This window comes from Mandrillus leucophaeus, unplaced genomic scaffold, assembly GCF_000951045.1.
Source record: "Mandrillus leucophaeus isolate KB7577 unplaced genomic scaffold, Mleu.le_1.0 Scaffold88, whole genome shotgun sequence".
Lineage (NCBI taxonomy): Eukaryota > Metazoa > Chordata > Mammalia > Primates > Cercopithecidae > Mandrillus > Mandrillus leucophaeus.
The window spans coordinates 3,738,256-3,753,062 of NW_012109585.1; the positions used below are offsets into that span (position 1 = coordinate 3,738,256).

Genomic DNA, 14,807 nt, shown 5'->3' on the forward strand with positions numbered 1-14,807 from the left:
GTGGGAGGTGGAGGTTGCAGTGAGCTGAGATCACACCACTGCACTCCAGCCTGGGGAACCAAGTGAGACTCCATCTCAAAAAAAAAAAAAAAAAGGCCAGGTATGGTGGCTCACGCCTGTAATCCTAGCACTCTGGGAGGCCGAGGCAGGGAGATCACCTGAGGTCGGGAGTTCAAGACCACCCTGACCAACATGGAGAAACCCCATCTCTACTAAAAATACAAAAATTAGCTGGATGTGGTGGCACATGCCTATAATCCCAGCTACTCGGGAAGGCTGAGGCAGGAGAATTGCTTGAACCCAGGAGGCAGAGGTTGCGGTGAGCTGAGATCACAACACTGCACTCTAGTCTGGACAACAAGAACAAAACTCTGTCTCAAAAAAAAAAAACCAAAAAGTACAGGTACCTAGGGTGCTACTCCAGACCATGTAAGTCAGAATACCTGGGGTGGGGTGGTATTAAAACAATAATCTCTGCTCTCTGACTTCCATCAGATTCTGAGATGTGTCCCACAAAGGGTTAAGCACTAACAACACTAACAATGGCTACACCATTTAGCGAACCAGGCAAGTCCAGAAACTCATTGTGCAAATTATTATACTAGCTCCCTAGGCCAGGCTCAGGACTTCAGGGCCAAAGGATAGACAGCTCTGCTGGGATGCCATAGGCAACAGAAGGCAGTAGGCTGAGTTCTCAGGGGCAGCTCCACCTTTTCCTTCTACTGCTTTAAGGAGCTCCCAGGGCAGACTTCAGGCTTTGCGCACTTCCACCAAAAATCCTAGCCCAGCCTCCCAAGAATCCCGGGGCCCATGCCTTCAGCTCTCAGCTTGGAGGCCGGCACTCACTCCCCTTTCACTCTGGCTGAGGGAGGGGCCAGCCACTGGGCAAGGGCCAGATGGGAAGCTGGGCCTCCAGGCCTTAGCCCTGTCCAGGGTCCTGACTCCTGGTCAAGCGCTTTCTTCAGCCCTGAGGCACCTCACTTGGTGTAGAGTGCCCCTTGACTTGTGCCCTTAGGGTGCACTGGGAAAGGGCAGCTCCTGAGAGGTCATCACAGGGCATCCCTGCCTATCTCACCCAAACCCAACCCCAGCCCTTCCATAGGTTAGATTCATTGTGCCCACTGCCTGTGCTACGCTAAGCACTCCTGGTCCTCAAACCCCCCACCCCATCACTGCCCACATTTAGAGATGAGGAGACAAGTGAACCACGGGTTCCATGGCTCTGCAGTCACCAAGAAGGGGGTTTCCACAGCACACACATCACTCCATAAGTGTTCCCGCTGGGGACTCCTGCCACACTAAGCAAACCATGTGACCAGCCTGACAGCCACCCCACAGGCTTCATACTCTAGGGGACTGAGTAGATGGGGACCCCCTTCACCAGGGTATCCAAAGCCCAGGCTCAGCAGACCATAAAGGCCCCACCCAAGCCATTCACAGAAAGAGAAGAGAGCAGCCCGTGAGGAGATTTAGTGCAAACATTCTCTGCCGCCAAATCCTCGCTTTCATCTCCGCCCTCTCATGAGCCAAATAACTTGGAAGCTTTCCTTGATGGTTTCCTCTCTGCCCCAAGATAACATGGAATTTATGCCGGCCACGGCTCAACCTCGTCACTTAGGGGACCAGGAAAACCTCTCAGGCTGCTCTCCAGCCTACTGTAGGAGGAAAAGCTTGTGCTCGGCAACAGTTCAAGGGTTCTGGGCAGGGAGGACTTCATTGGCCCTTCTAGAGCCCAGGACTTGAGGTGGGGAGGTGTCTCCTAGGCAGACCTCAGAGCCTGTGGAGGCTCCTGGGCTTGGACCCAGGGCCATGTGGAGCCAGTCCCCAGCAGGGTTGGGCATCGATACTTGTACCATGGGTTTGACTATTTTTAGGTGTGGAAAGGTACAAAGGCTCTGGGCTGGAAAACCCAAGAGGCAGGGGAATTTTCTGCCCCATGCAAATTGCTCTTTCTTCTCAGCCTCCGCTGACACCTGTTTCCTCCCAGGCAGGCCCAATCCTGGGTGCAGATGGCAGCCTTGTGCCTGGGAGGTGGCCCCTCCTCCCACTGGAGATTGGAGGAAGCAGAGCAGGGGCAGAAGACTGGCTTAAGCTCCCCGTGGAGTCAAAGAGATAAGCCAGCCCTAGGAGCTCCCCAAAACTTCCCCATCCCACTTCAACTTGAACAGCTATGGTAAACAGGAGATAGGTGGGATTCTCGAAAGGCAGGTTCCTCATGTCTGAAATGGGAATGACAATTCTTGCCTTCCAGGACCAGGAAGGCACATAAAGGTAGCTACTGTTTTACTACTTCAACCACAGCAACTGGGGAGTCCCTGTAGTTCTCAAGACTGGGGTGAGGCTAGGCGCAGTGGCTCATCCCTGTAATCCTGACACTTTGGGAGACAAAGGTGGGAGGATTGCCTGAACTCAGGAATTTGAGACCAGCCTGAGCAACATAGTGAGACCTTGTCTCTACTGAAAAAAAAAAGACAAAAAAAAAAAAAAAAAATTAGCTGGGCATGGTGGTGTGCACCTGTAGTTCTAGCTACTCGGGAAGCTGAGATGGGAGGATCATTTGAGCCTGAAAGTTTGAGGCTGCAGTGAGCCATGATTGCACCACTGCACTCCATCCTGAGTGAGAGAGGGAGACCCTGTCTCAAAAGAAAAAAGGGAAAAAAAAAGACCAGGGGTGGGGAAGGTCCCAAACAACCAAGAGCCAGCAGGGCTCCCCAAGGCCCCACTTGCCTTTTGCTTCCTTGGCTGCACTTAAGCACAGCCCATCCTCCTACCAAGCAGGGCTACCCCAGGAGGGCAGTCAGAGATTCAACATTGTCCCACCCCACCTCCACCTCACCCCCAGCACTGCATTCCCCTCCTCTAATGGTATTCCCAGAGAAAACACTGTCTATACCCTACCCACCATGGGGCCATGGAGGTCAGGCTTGGGGGATGGGGCATCAGGTCTCAAAGAATCCCACTCCCACCTCCCCAGGGGAGAGTCCTTGGGGAGGGCAGCTCCTGGAGGAGGCAAGGCGGAGTCCTTTTTCAGATGCAAGGATCTGCAGAAGCCCCCCTCTAAGGGCTGGCTAAAGACAGTGGAGCCAGGACTGCACCTGTGGTGAGGGAGCACACAGGAGAGGCCAGCATGGAGCAAAGACATCCTCCCCAACCCATGCCGAGGGCCCTGCCACCAAACTCTGGGCCTTTCTGCCCTCGGCACTGTGAGCCCCAAGGATTTAAGGTCTTGGCTAAATGGCCTTGGCATCCTCACTTTCCTTATTTACAAGAGGACTGAGAAATTCTGGGCTAGTTTTAATGATTAAAAAGGAGCATCCAGCCCCAGTGTCTGGCTACTTCTTGGCTGTAGTACAGTGTCCTACTTAAGAGCCAGGATTAGCCGGGTGCAGTAGCTCATGCCTGTAATCCCAACACTTTGGGAGGCCAAGGCAGGCAGATCACCTGAGGTCAGGAGCTCAAGACCAGCCTGGCCAACATGGTGAAACCCTGTCTCTACTAAAAATACAAAAATTAGCAGGGTGTGGTGTGCGCACCTGTAATCCCAGCTACTCGGGAGGCTGAGGCAGGAGAAGCATTTGAACCCAGGAGGCTGAGGTTGCAATGAGCTGAGATTGCACCACTGCACTCCAGGCTGGGAACAGAGCGAGCCTCAGTCTCCAAAAAAAAAAAAAAAAAAAAAAAAAGAACCAGGATTAAGACCCTCCATCTCTCCATGCCCCTGCAGCCCCATCTGTGCCAAAGGCTTCTTCTGTGGTCAGTGCAATGAATGCCTCGTGGCATTAGCACTGAAGACCTAAAAGAAGGAGCAATAAGGCCCTAGGGTGGGAGTTTTCAGGAACCTCAGGAAGGAGGGTCCAGGTGTCCAGGAGTCTACCCACCCCCAGTGCTCTTCTCAGTTCCAGAGGCCGTAAACCTCTACCTGCTGTAACAAACATCCCAGGTCAAAGTAAGGAAGGCTTCAAATGCAGATGCCTGTGAAATGGGTACAAGGAACCTATGACTAACTGGATGGCTCTGAGGACCCCATCCCTTATCCATGTGCCAGCAAATCCTTACCACTCTTGGCTTAGCCTACAAAATATCACAAACCCTACTGCTTCTCATTCCACTGCTACCACCCAACTCTAAGCCATCACTGTTTCCCTGCTGGATGACTGAACTCTCCCTTCTCTCACAGGGAGAACTTTCACTAAAACATCAGGCTGTGTCATTACCCTGTCTGAGATCCTTGAAAGGCTTCTCCCCTTGCTCAGATCAATTGGAACACCTTCACAACAACCTGGAAGGCTGAGGGAAACTGGCCCCTACTCCCCTTCATTCCACTCGGCCACGCTGGCTTCCCTCTGCACTGCCCGTGCCCTCTGCGAGGAGTGCTCTGCCCCTGTCTCCACAGGGCAGCTCACTCTCATTCCCCACGGATCTCTGGGAAGCTCGTCACTACCCACCTCGGAGGGCTTCTTTTCGTTCTGTCGGGGCCAGCCCGACTTGGTGCTGCTGGGCAGTTTGGAGCATCTTGATGCGGATGTAGATGTCGCATGACCTGCAGAGAGAGAACAGTCCATTAGGGGTCCTGGAGGGCCAGGAGCACCACCCACTCATGCCCAAGAATAGGAAGCTTCTAAGCAAAGCCCCGGCTAGAATGTTCAGGAGGGAGAAACCTCAGTGAGCACCTAGTGGACTATCCTTGCTCTGGGCCTCAGTCTCCCCACTGATGAATGGGGACATGAAGCCTCCTCTACTCGCCAACCAGAAGGGCTGCAGAAATCAAAGGCTGTTACTGGGGCTCAGTATTAGTATAATGTGTGACCCCAGACAAGTCCCTGGCCCTCTTTGGGACTGTGCTCAAAGAGAGCTGGAATAAGCCTTTCATACCCACTCTTCACCCTGCCCCAGGTTAGGTACTGTCCCAGTACTCGGGGATGATGCTGTGGGTATTCAGAGGCAGAGCAGGGCAATGGGAAGAGAGATGCTCTGAAGCAGATCCAGGCTACCAGCGGAGTCCTGACCCGGCCACTTACTAGCTTGTCACCCCAGGCAAATGATTCAATCTTGCTGAGCCTTTGTTCTGTAAAATGGGGGCAAGAGAACACCTATCTTCAAAGGGCTGTTGTGAGGAATAAGTGATATCATGCCTGTAAAGTCTTAGCACAGTCCCAGGCACACAGTGATTCCTTAGTAAACATTAACTATAATTATTAGGGTCTAAGGCCCTTGCTGGATGACAGGGCTGTGGCCTCCACCCCTATGAATCAAAGGAGCAGCAAGATATAAGGAGACACTATGGTTTTGGCTGAATAGGAGTAGCAGCCATGGGTGGGCACAGTGGAGGGGGCTGGTGGGGAGCCTTGCAAGTACCTGGCCCTCTCAAAGGGTTCCTCTGCCTGCAATAAAGTTAGAAATGGAGGATGTGGTTTTTGGTTCTACTGAGCCAGGCCACAGGCAGCAAGTTGTAGCCACAAAAGGCCAGATGCTATGATCTCCTGCTGTAGGGAAGAAGGGCTGGCCAGGTGGGATGCCAGACCCAAGCTGAGCAGAGCCTAAAGGACAACAGATGAGACCTGGAGGTAGGGACAGGGCTGAGACCTCCTTGGTCATCCTAGTGGATCTACCCTTAGGCTTAGGCTTTTGGGGGGCTGTGGAACTCTGGGAGCTAGGAGGGGCCTTGGCAAGCCCCCTAATCTCACTTGCTCATAAGTGTGAAGAAACAGGTCTAAAGTTGCACAGCTCCAAGCCCAGCCTCCTTGGCAGGTCAGCCTCTTCCTTAGCCTGGGCCTCCAGCAAGGCAATCATTGCTAGATGAGATCTTCCTGGCAGCACAACCCTCCTACCCACAGCAGATGGAACTCCTTACTCCAACAGGCACAGGCAGGCCTGGCTTTCTGGGCACCTGAGAAGAGCTGCCTTATGACCTAGTACCAGAGCCCTCACTTTGCATAAACCTCCCTTCTCTTCTCCAAATTTCAGGGGAGGCTCCCTAAACTTCTTCTGCTGCTTGATAATGCATTCCACACACCCCTACCCGCAACCATCACATCCAACTGACACGCCAATCCACACACAAGTCTACCTCTGGGATTCTATTGCCAAGATTCTATGAAGGTTGGGTATCTTCATTGATTTGTTCAGCAAACATTTACTGAGCATCTACTATATGCCAGATCATAGCTGGGGATATAGTGGTGAGCAAGACAAGAGACCTCTTATCAAGGAGCTTACCACTGATTGGGAAATGGTACTTATCCAGTAAGTATGATAAAAGGTGACTGGGTTTGTATCTGTTGTATACAGACTTTCTATACGGGCCTTGACTTACTATATAGAGAAGCCCAGAGGGGAGCCGATCTGTTCCAACCAGAGCAAAACAAATGGAGCTGGGACCTAGAGGATAAGGGGGAGTACAGCTGGGAGAACAAGGCCCTGGAGGTCATGGAAGGTGCGGGGACTTTTTTAGAAGTGGAGGGGCAGGAGTGGAGAAACCTGACTTGATTTATGCTTTCATCAACATGCCTCTTAATGAAATTAAGACCATAGGGCAGCCTCCTCCCACCTGGGCCTGTGGGCCTGATCACTATTCAAATGCTTTCGCTGTAGGAGCCCAAATTGGAAGGCCTTACTGTCAGTGGTGTCAGAGTTGTCACTGCTGATGGAGTATTTTCGCCTCTTCTCTTCCATCTGCAACAAAAGGCAAGCCCATTATACTCACGGATGGCTTGGGAAATCCTCAGCCTCTCAGAAAATCACCCCATAACCTACCTCCCCCACTTACTCCACTGCAGAAAGATCAGAATAAAGCCCTGCCCTAGCCTTCTTCTCTGCCAGCACCACCCTCTTCCACCCATGCACAGAGGCCCTGGGATTCTAAAAGGCTGCATCTCCCATCTCCTGAGCCCAGAGCCCTCGGTTAAGCAAGGGTCTAACCAAAGCTGTTGTAGAAGGAGAGGACATGGGGGTGTCAGCAAGCACAAGCTGAATAGTGACCACGACCTGCCCAGTCCCAGCTGCCACCCAAGGACACTCAGGCCCACCACTGCAAAGGCCTCCTGAGCCACAAGTCCTCTAGGGATGGAAGAGGGTAGAGGACAGGAAACAAGACTGATTCTTCCAGGAGGACCGTGCTATCGGAAGTTAGGAACAAGCCAACGCAGACAAAACTGAGGGCCTAGTCCTGTGAGTGGTGGTCAGCAGTGTACAGAAGCGGGGAGAGGTGGGGGACACTCCAGGATGGGTCCCTGAGACACATCAGGCCCAGGGTGACTGGTCCTGGGTTGGACTACCCTGCCCTCCTACTCCCCATCACCCTTCCCAGATAAAAGTACAAATAAACTCTACCTCAACTGCAACATCTAACTTCACAGTATTAAGGACAACTCTCACATAGGGGCCTCATACTGAGCTCACACAGAGTCTTCCCTTATCCACACCATCTCCTGTTCCTAACCAGGTGAGCTGTGAGCTCCATTTACAAGTGAGGCCAGCACCCTGTCCTGCTGGTAAGTGGCTGAGATGGGACTGAATCCATAAGGTCTGATCCCCAGGCGCATGCTGAGCTGCCTTTGTACCCTCCATCAGCTCCTGGCTGCTGGAAGTGTTTTCCCACCACTGTTTCCTATAATCCTCATGGGTCCCAGGTGGCAGAGCCTGCTCTCATCCCCTCAGAGGGGAGCACAGCAGGTGGTGCGTTAACCTGCCCTGGGTCTTACAGCTCGCCTGTGGCTGAGTCCTAATGTGAGAACACGTCGGGGGGCTCAGGGTTCAGAGCACGCTCCCCTATGTTCCCTGACTGACTCCCTACAGCAAAGGATAGGGAGGAGTCTGTGTCAGTAGAGAGAAAGCCCCATTGCCCAGCCCATCTGCACCTACCTCCCGCTGCCCCCAACCCCAGTCCATTCCTGCTGAGCCTTGGGATGCCACCACCTTACGGCAGCCCTGCAGAGACTAGGGAGCATCTGCTCTCGAAGGTGGGTTTGAACACCCACATCTCTCAGCTGACCAGGATGGCCCTCCTGCCTTGGACTTGATCTTAGCCGGGCGTTTCTCTCTACCCCAGTGCCCACCACCAGCAGGATCAGGATGGCAGGAAGACTCACTGAGGTGGCTGCTTGCCACCCAGCTTCAAAGGTGCCAGTAAAGTGCCCTCCAGAGGCCGAGGTTCCAAGGGACACTGGTGGTTCAAGCAGCACAAGGGCAGGAACAAGGATGACTAAGACTGCTAAGCACTCATGGTAGCAGGAGGGGGTCCACAGGGACCTCAATGAGTCCTTAGAGCAGCCCTTCGTTACACGCATATACCATGGCTGCTTCCCTTTCGCAGAGGAGGAAACTGAAGCTCAGAGGTTAAGTGACCTGCCCAAGATGTCAATGACTGTATTTGATTCAGGAGACCGTGCTCTTGACCTCCTGACTACTCTGCCTCTGTGCAGTAGAGTACAGACAGCCCAGCAACCCACAGCTGCCACCCTCACTGCCTTCCAGAGTCTGCGTGTCAAGGGCATGACACCTGTAATCCCAGCACTTTGGGAGGCCAGGGCTGGAGGATCTCTTGAGCCCAGGAGATCGAGACCAGCCTGGGCAATGTAGTGGGACCCATCTCTACAAAAAATTTAAAAATTAGCCAGTTGTGGTGGCACATACCTAAGGACCTAGCTATGCAAGAGGCTGAGTTGAGAGGATAGCTTGAGTCAGGGAGGTCAAGGCTTAGGTGAGCCATGATCGTGCCACTGCACTCCAGCCTTGGCGACAGAGTGAGACCCTATTTCAAAAAAAAAAAAAAAAAGAGAGTGTGACAAAAGCTGACTGGCAGAATACTGACTCCTGATACTAGCCTACGTCTTCCTCAGCTCAGCCCAGCTCAGTGCAACCCAGCTTTGTCCTGACATTGGTGGGTGGAGTGGGGGGGAGGTGCTAAAAGTGCACCCACCCATTTTCTCTTATAATCCTGTATGCGAATTCCATTTCTCTTCATTTCCTGCAAAGAAGGCACTTCCGAGCCAGCATCTCCCACAGCATTAAAAGCAGGAGTTGTAGATTCAGGGGTGATGGGTTCAAATCCTAGCTCCTCTCCTCATAGACCAGGGACCTTGGGAAAGACTTTCCTCCCAGAGGACATAAACTGGAACTCGCTTTTTACACAAATGTCCTGAATTTAAAATGTTGGCAACTGAGTCAGAATTTTTACAACACTTTGAAAAGGCCAAACTAAACACATCTGTGGGCCAGAATCAGCTGGTGGGAATAAATAAGAACAGCATAAAGCCCTCAGCACAGTGGCTAGTTATCCATATGGGTGCCAGTTAGTAACACCATGGCAGCCTTGGACCAGGTCGGAGAGTCCTGGAGGAAGGGCTCCTAGAAAAGAGGCAGTGACCCTACACAGTAAGGAAGGTGCCCTAGAAAGGACTCCTTGACTGCCCAGGGACCAACAGGTGAATGTCAGCATGCGGACCTACACCCCGCACCGAGCCAATTCCCCATCCAACCCTGTCCTCCACGAAACACCCCAGAGTGCCTAGGGATTATTCTGGGTCAGGGTTGTCCCATGGGAGGCTATTATTAGGGAGCAGATTCTGTGGTGGCTTAATTGTTGTAATAACTAGGCTTGAGAGGGAAGCCACTGTTTTGTGAGTGCAGCTTCTTTCCTTTAAACCAAGTCTTCCAAAGGCCTCCTTGCTCCAGCGAGCTCCCACTGTCACAGTGGCTAACGAGGCCTGGGACCGCACTGTGCCAGTTTTTTGCCCCGTGGATCACCCTCCTTGCAAACTCAGCAAGAGGGACAGGGGGGACTCCTTTCCCAAAGCTGAAATCCAGGACTGCAAACACACGTGGGGGTGGAGGTGCTGAGATGTGATCTTGGCCTCTGGTTTTTCCTCTCCCACCGGCTTCCCCATCTCCCCCAAAGCAAGGTCTGCTGTGGGAGATTTCAGTGTCACCAGGCACTTGCTTTCGAGGACAGAAAGTGCTCCTGAAATCCTACCTATAAAGGAGACTCTAGGAAAGAAAGGATCTCCTTTTCCTGCCATTTGCACTAGTCTATTAGCACCTCTCATGCAACCCCCAGCATGGAGACACATGTAGGAAGCTCCCCTTCAAAGTGTGGGTGTCGCAGAGTCCCCTCAATGAGGCAGAAGCCCACAGCCTCTCTGTGCATCCTCGGCCCCACCAAGTCCGCTAGGCTCTGCCTCCAGAACACACCCACTTTCTTCCTACTGTCACCACACTGGTCCAAACCAATCTCATCTCTTGCCTGAACCACTTGTTCATCTCCCAGCTTCCACTATCAATTCACCCATGTCCAGGCTCCACACAGCTGCCAGAGTGATGTTTAAAAAGCGTAAATCAGTCCGGGTGTGGTGACTCACACCTGTAATCCCAGCACTCAGGGAGGCCGAAGCAGGCGGATCACTTGAGCCTAGGAGTTCAAGATCAGTCTGGGCAATATGGCAAATCCCCGACTCTACAAAAAATACAAAAGTTAGCTGGGCATGGTGGCGTGTGCCTGTGATCCCAGCTACTGAAGGGGCTGAAGTGGAAGCCAGGAGGTTGAGGTTGCAGTGAGCTGTGATTATGCTACTGCACTCCAGCCTGGGTGACAGAGTGACACCCTATCTCAAAAAAAAAAAACAGAAAAAAAAAAAAAAAAAAAGCTGGGCGCGGTGGCTCATCCCTTGTATTCCCAGCACTTTGGGAGACCGAAGCGGGCAGATCACTTGAGAGGTCAGGAGTTCAAGACCAGCCTGGCCAATGTGATGAAACCCCGTCTCTACTAAAAATACAAAAATTAACCAGGCATAGTGGCGGGAGCCTGTAATCTCAGCTACTCTGGAGGCTGAGGCAAGAGAATTGCTTGAACCTGGGAGACAGAGGTTGCAATGAGCTGAGACTGTGCCATTGCCCTCCAGCCTGGACAACAGAGTGGGACTCTGTCTCAGAAAAAAAGGTATCAATCAGAAGCTGGGCATGGTGATATGCGCTTATAATTCCAGCTACTTGGGAGGTGGACACAGGAGGATCACTTGGGCCCAGGAGTTCAAGGCAAGCCCAAGCAACACAGCAAGACCCCATCTCTAAAAAAAATTAGAACAAAATAAAAATTTTAAAAGGCATAAATCAGATCACATCATGCCCCTACTGAAAATCTTTCAAAGGCTTCATAGGTCAAAGGACAAATCCTAAGCTCCTGACCACAAGACCCTACACAGTCTGGCCCCCGCCAGCTGGACAAGTTCATATTCACCACCATCCCTTTCCTCACCACCTTGTAGCCATGCTGGGCTCCTTTCATTCCCTTGAAGAAGCCAAAGATTCCATACTTCCAGACCTGTGCACATGCTATACTCCACTCTGCCTGGAATATTCTACTATGTGGTCTATGCACGTCTGACTTTTCAACCTTCAGGTTTAAGCTTCAGTGTGGCCCATGTCAGTCTATGCTCATCAGAGTATCTGAAGAAATTCACCACCCAGTTTCCATGGAACACCCATCCCAGCTGTGCTTGTTGAGCTACTTGTTGCATGTCATTCTCCTTGGGAATGTATATTCCATGAAGAGTAAGGAGCATTCCATCTAGACTCCAGCCAGGACCCCAGAGACATACTAGGGAGTGCTGAGTGTGCTCTCGCTCCCTCCCCCAAGAAGTGTTGGGACCACACAGTCCAGCTGGCCTGCCTGTGGCTTGCAGGAACAAACACCCTAGCCCAAGATTTCGCCCTTGTTTTCACAGCCTGCCTTCCCCGTCTTAACCTCACACATTTTCCAGGAGGCTTTATTTGGTTGGGCTCCTGGCTAATGATCAATGTCAACTCAGTAATAGGGCAGCAATTTGGTGGCAGATGTTTTCTTGGCAGCACTAGTGATTGGTCTTAGTGGGGGCCTCAGGTCTGGACTTAAAACACCAATGCCCAATGCCAGCCCCTTTTAAAGACCTCTCTGCAAATAAACTCAAATAAACACCCTGGGCCTCCATTAACGCCCTTCCAGCTGACCCTGGGAACAGTGGGCCTTTCAGGCCTGCCACTACAGCCACTCCCTGGGCAGTTAAAACACCCCAACCTGGCCTCCAGCCTCTCCTCTCCAGGGGCCACCAGGCCTGGCCTGCCCGCCACCACACAGCAGGATTTCGTCCTCCTCCTTAAAAAAAGGGGAAAAAAGGGCTTTCAAGCAGGCAATTTACCATTCCAGACACAATCTTTCAAAGAGAAACAAAAACTCTCCCTGTCTGAGGCAGACCACTAAGGCGTGTGTGTAATAAGATGCTAATACAATTTAATGATATTTCGGCTGGAAAACCTGTCCTCAGAGCCTCCTTGTGTTGCGAAGGCCAGACATTCAGAAAACAAGAGCTGCACACTCTTAAACCGCTTTAAACAGGGGTCACAGCCCCACTCTTTCCTATCTCTCATTAACTTTAATGCCTTCTCAGGGACAGTAATTGCAGTTACAAAAATGATTTTGTACACAGAGTAGAGGGCTGCTGCCTGGGATCCTCCAGTCGGCTTCCTGGACCTGCTTCTCCAAGTCTAGAGGAGCCTGAACCCTCCTCCAACACCCGCCACTGCCTGTCTGCAACTTCAAGTGTCCCAGAGGGGACCCAGCTCCCCTTGAAGACGCTGCCCACACCCACCCTCCAGACCAGTTCTGGGGACGTACCAAGGGGACAGGATGGTGGGAGAATGAAAAGGCTCTGTCTACTTTGTTCTTCAGAACCTTCTCACCCTACTCTTTGCCCCAGAAAGGGCAGAGCTCTGTCCACTCGCTCCCATATCGGCTGCACATTGGTACCTGCAGGATCCTTCTGATCCCTTCTGCAGAGAAGGGAGCTGGTTCTCTGGCCTAGCCTAAAGGTGAGAGATCAAAAGTCAAAGCTGCATCAGGGCCCTCCCCAGGTATAATAAGGATGACTAATACTAATCACATGCTTATCGCATGCCTGCTTTGGGCTTAGTCTTTTTTAGGTAATCACTTATTCTATACATCCACCATAAGATAGGTACTGATTTTTTTAATCTCGTTTGCAGAAAGTGCTCCTTGTAACAGAAGGAACCGAGGTATAGAGCCATTATGACTGTCCTGCACAGCCAGGATTCAAATCTAGGCTGTCTGACTCCAGAATGTGTACCCCATCCCCAGTGGGCTAAAGTGCACAGGCCTACAAGTTCCAGGGTGTGGGTATTCCAGATTCCTATGGGCTGTCTGAAAGGAGCTTTGAGCGGACCTATAATTGTAAGCTTTTGAGCCACATGGTAAGGGTCCTACCTGGAGGACAGGGCAAGCCAAGGGTATCCCGCTCCCCAACTCTGACCTAAAGGGAGAACTGGGAGGTCCCAAAGAGCCTGCTGCATGTGCTATGAAGAATTTGGACTAGAAGCCTCTCACCTGTGTCGTGAGCATAAGACAAGTGCCTTCCTGTTAAGAGGAACACTAGGTTAGAGCCAGAATATGCTGCCTCCCACCCTCAGCGATTTGGGGGTCAGTGTCCAAGGCCTAACTTCAATATTCTGTGGTGCATCTAGGGCCTGGGGACTGACAGTCCCACCTCACCAGTCAATGAAAGCTAAGTGGAGATTTCTGACAACCTCTTGGACTACTGTTACTGGCTCTTTAGCCAGGCAATTTAGGGAAAGGAAAAGCATTTTGGACGGGAAAACATTCTGGAAACATTTGCTGCATCCTGAGCCCAAACAACTCTATCCTTAAACACTTTATCTCCAAAAGTGCTGGGGGGACCCTTGGCCAAACAGTTTCAAAACCAACATTCACTGCAAGTCCTGCTGCCTGGGGCGAGGACTTCCCTCTGTGAGGCATTTGCTGCAGAACCAAATGCTTTTCCACTCAAAACAACAGCCAACAGCACTTGGGACAACCTAGTGGGCTCCAGATCAAACAAACATCCCTTTTTTCCCCTACCATGCAAACTTGCTCAATAAATTATTCGCCCACTTCGGATCAAAGCCTGTTTTTGCAGCCTGTGACCCAAAAAGCAAATAGCATCTCTTAAACATGAAAGCCCTCCTCCGTGCCTGGGTCAGCTTTATTACTCATTCCTTCCCCCTTACAGTTATTCTGTTGTTATTTTCCTCCTCTGCTTGTTAGATGGCTCTGCGAGTCCCAACCCGTCTAAGGAAGATGGGACAAGACGGATGGTGCGTTCATCTGGGGCCCTAAGGTGAGAAAGAAAGTCAGAGTAGGGGAGAAGCCTGGGAACCCAGGAAACAAAGCCAGGCCCGGTTGGCAGCTCCATGCTCAGTCCTTTTGCCAAATGTCCTACTGGGAATTTTACCAGTGAAGGCAGGGAGTTAATGCCACTCCGAGAGGAGGGGCCAGGCGGCTCTACCACCTCCCAGACCCAGGACTCAGTTTGCAGACATAAATGTTCAGGGGGCGTCCGGACGGCTTGTCTGGGATCAGAGCTCAAGGGTCCTCCTTCCAACAAAGGCATGGCAGCAGGTCCCACTCAGCCCCTTCCTAGCCGCTTTGGAACCGTTCTGAATGGAAACATGACACCTCTCGATGACCCGCTACAAACTCTGACCAGGGATAAAACTTTGTGCCTCAGGATCCTGCAGAAGATGAGCCAGGGGTGCTAGACGCAGTGGCGAGGTTTGGAAATCTGCAGACCAGAATCGCCGGCCGCAGTGTGCCTTCGGCATAAGGCAAAGACACCCAGTGACCCTTCACCTCCCCCAGCCTCCAGCAAGAGGCCAGCAGCCAAGCTGGTAAAAAAGTGCCCAGGCCAGCGGCAGCGGCTGAGGGGATTGGGAGGAGAGTTGCGCGCGCCTCCAGCCCGCCCCTGGAGGCAGTCCGCGGGACCGCA

General features: G+C 52.1%; 1 protein-coding gene across 2 annotated transcripts in view; it reads right to left on the reverse strand.

Moving 5' to 3' along the window:
• The window catches only part of JADE2 (jade family PHD finger 2), a 56,827-nt gene that overhangs the window by 38,446 nt on the left and 3,574 nt on the right, over positions 1-14,807 (reverse strand). The window contains exons 2-3 of one of the 2 annotated variants that reach the window (XM_011969211.1): positions 6,615-6,672; positions 4,446-4,540 (exon numbers count right to left, since the gene is read on the reverse strand). In XM_011969211.1, the coding sequence (XP_011824601.1) occupies positions 4,446-4,540; positions 6,615-6,672 (153 nt within the window). Of the gene's footprint in view, positions 1-4,445; positions 4,541-6,614; positions 6,674-14,807 lie in introns of those variants that run through there. The other variant, XM_011969212.1, reaches the window with a different exon arrangement.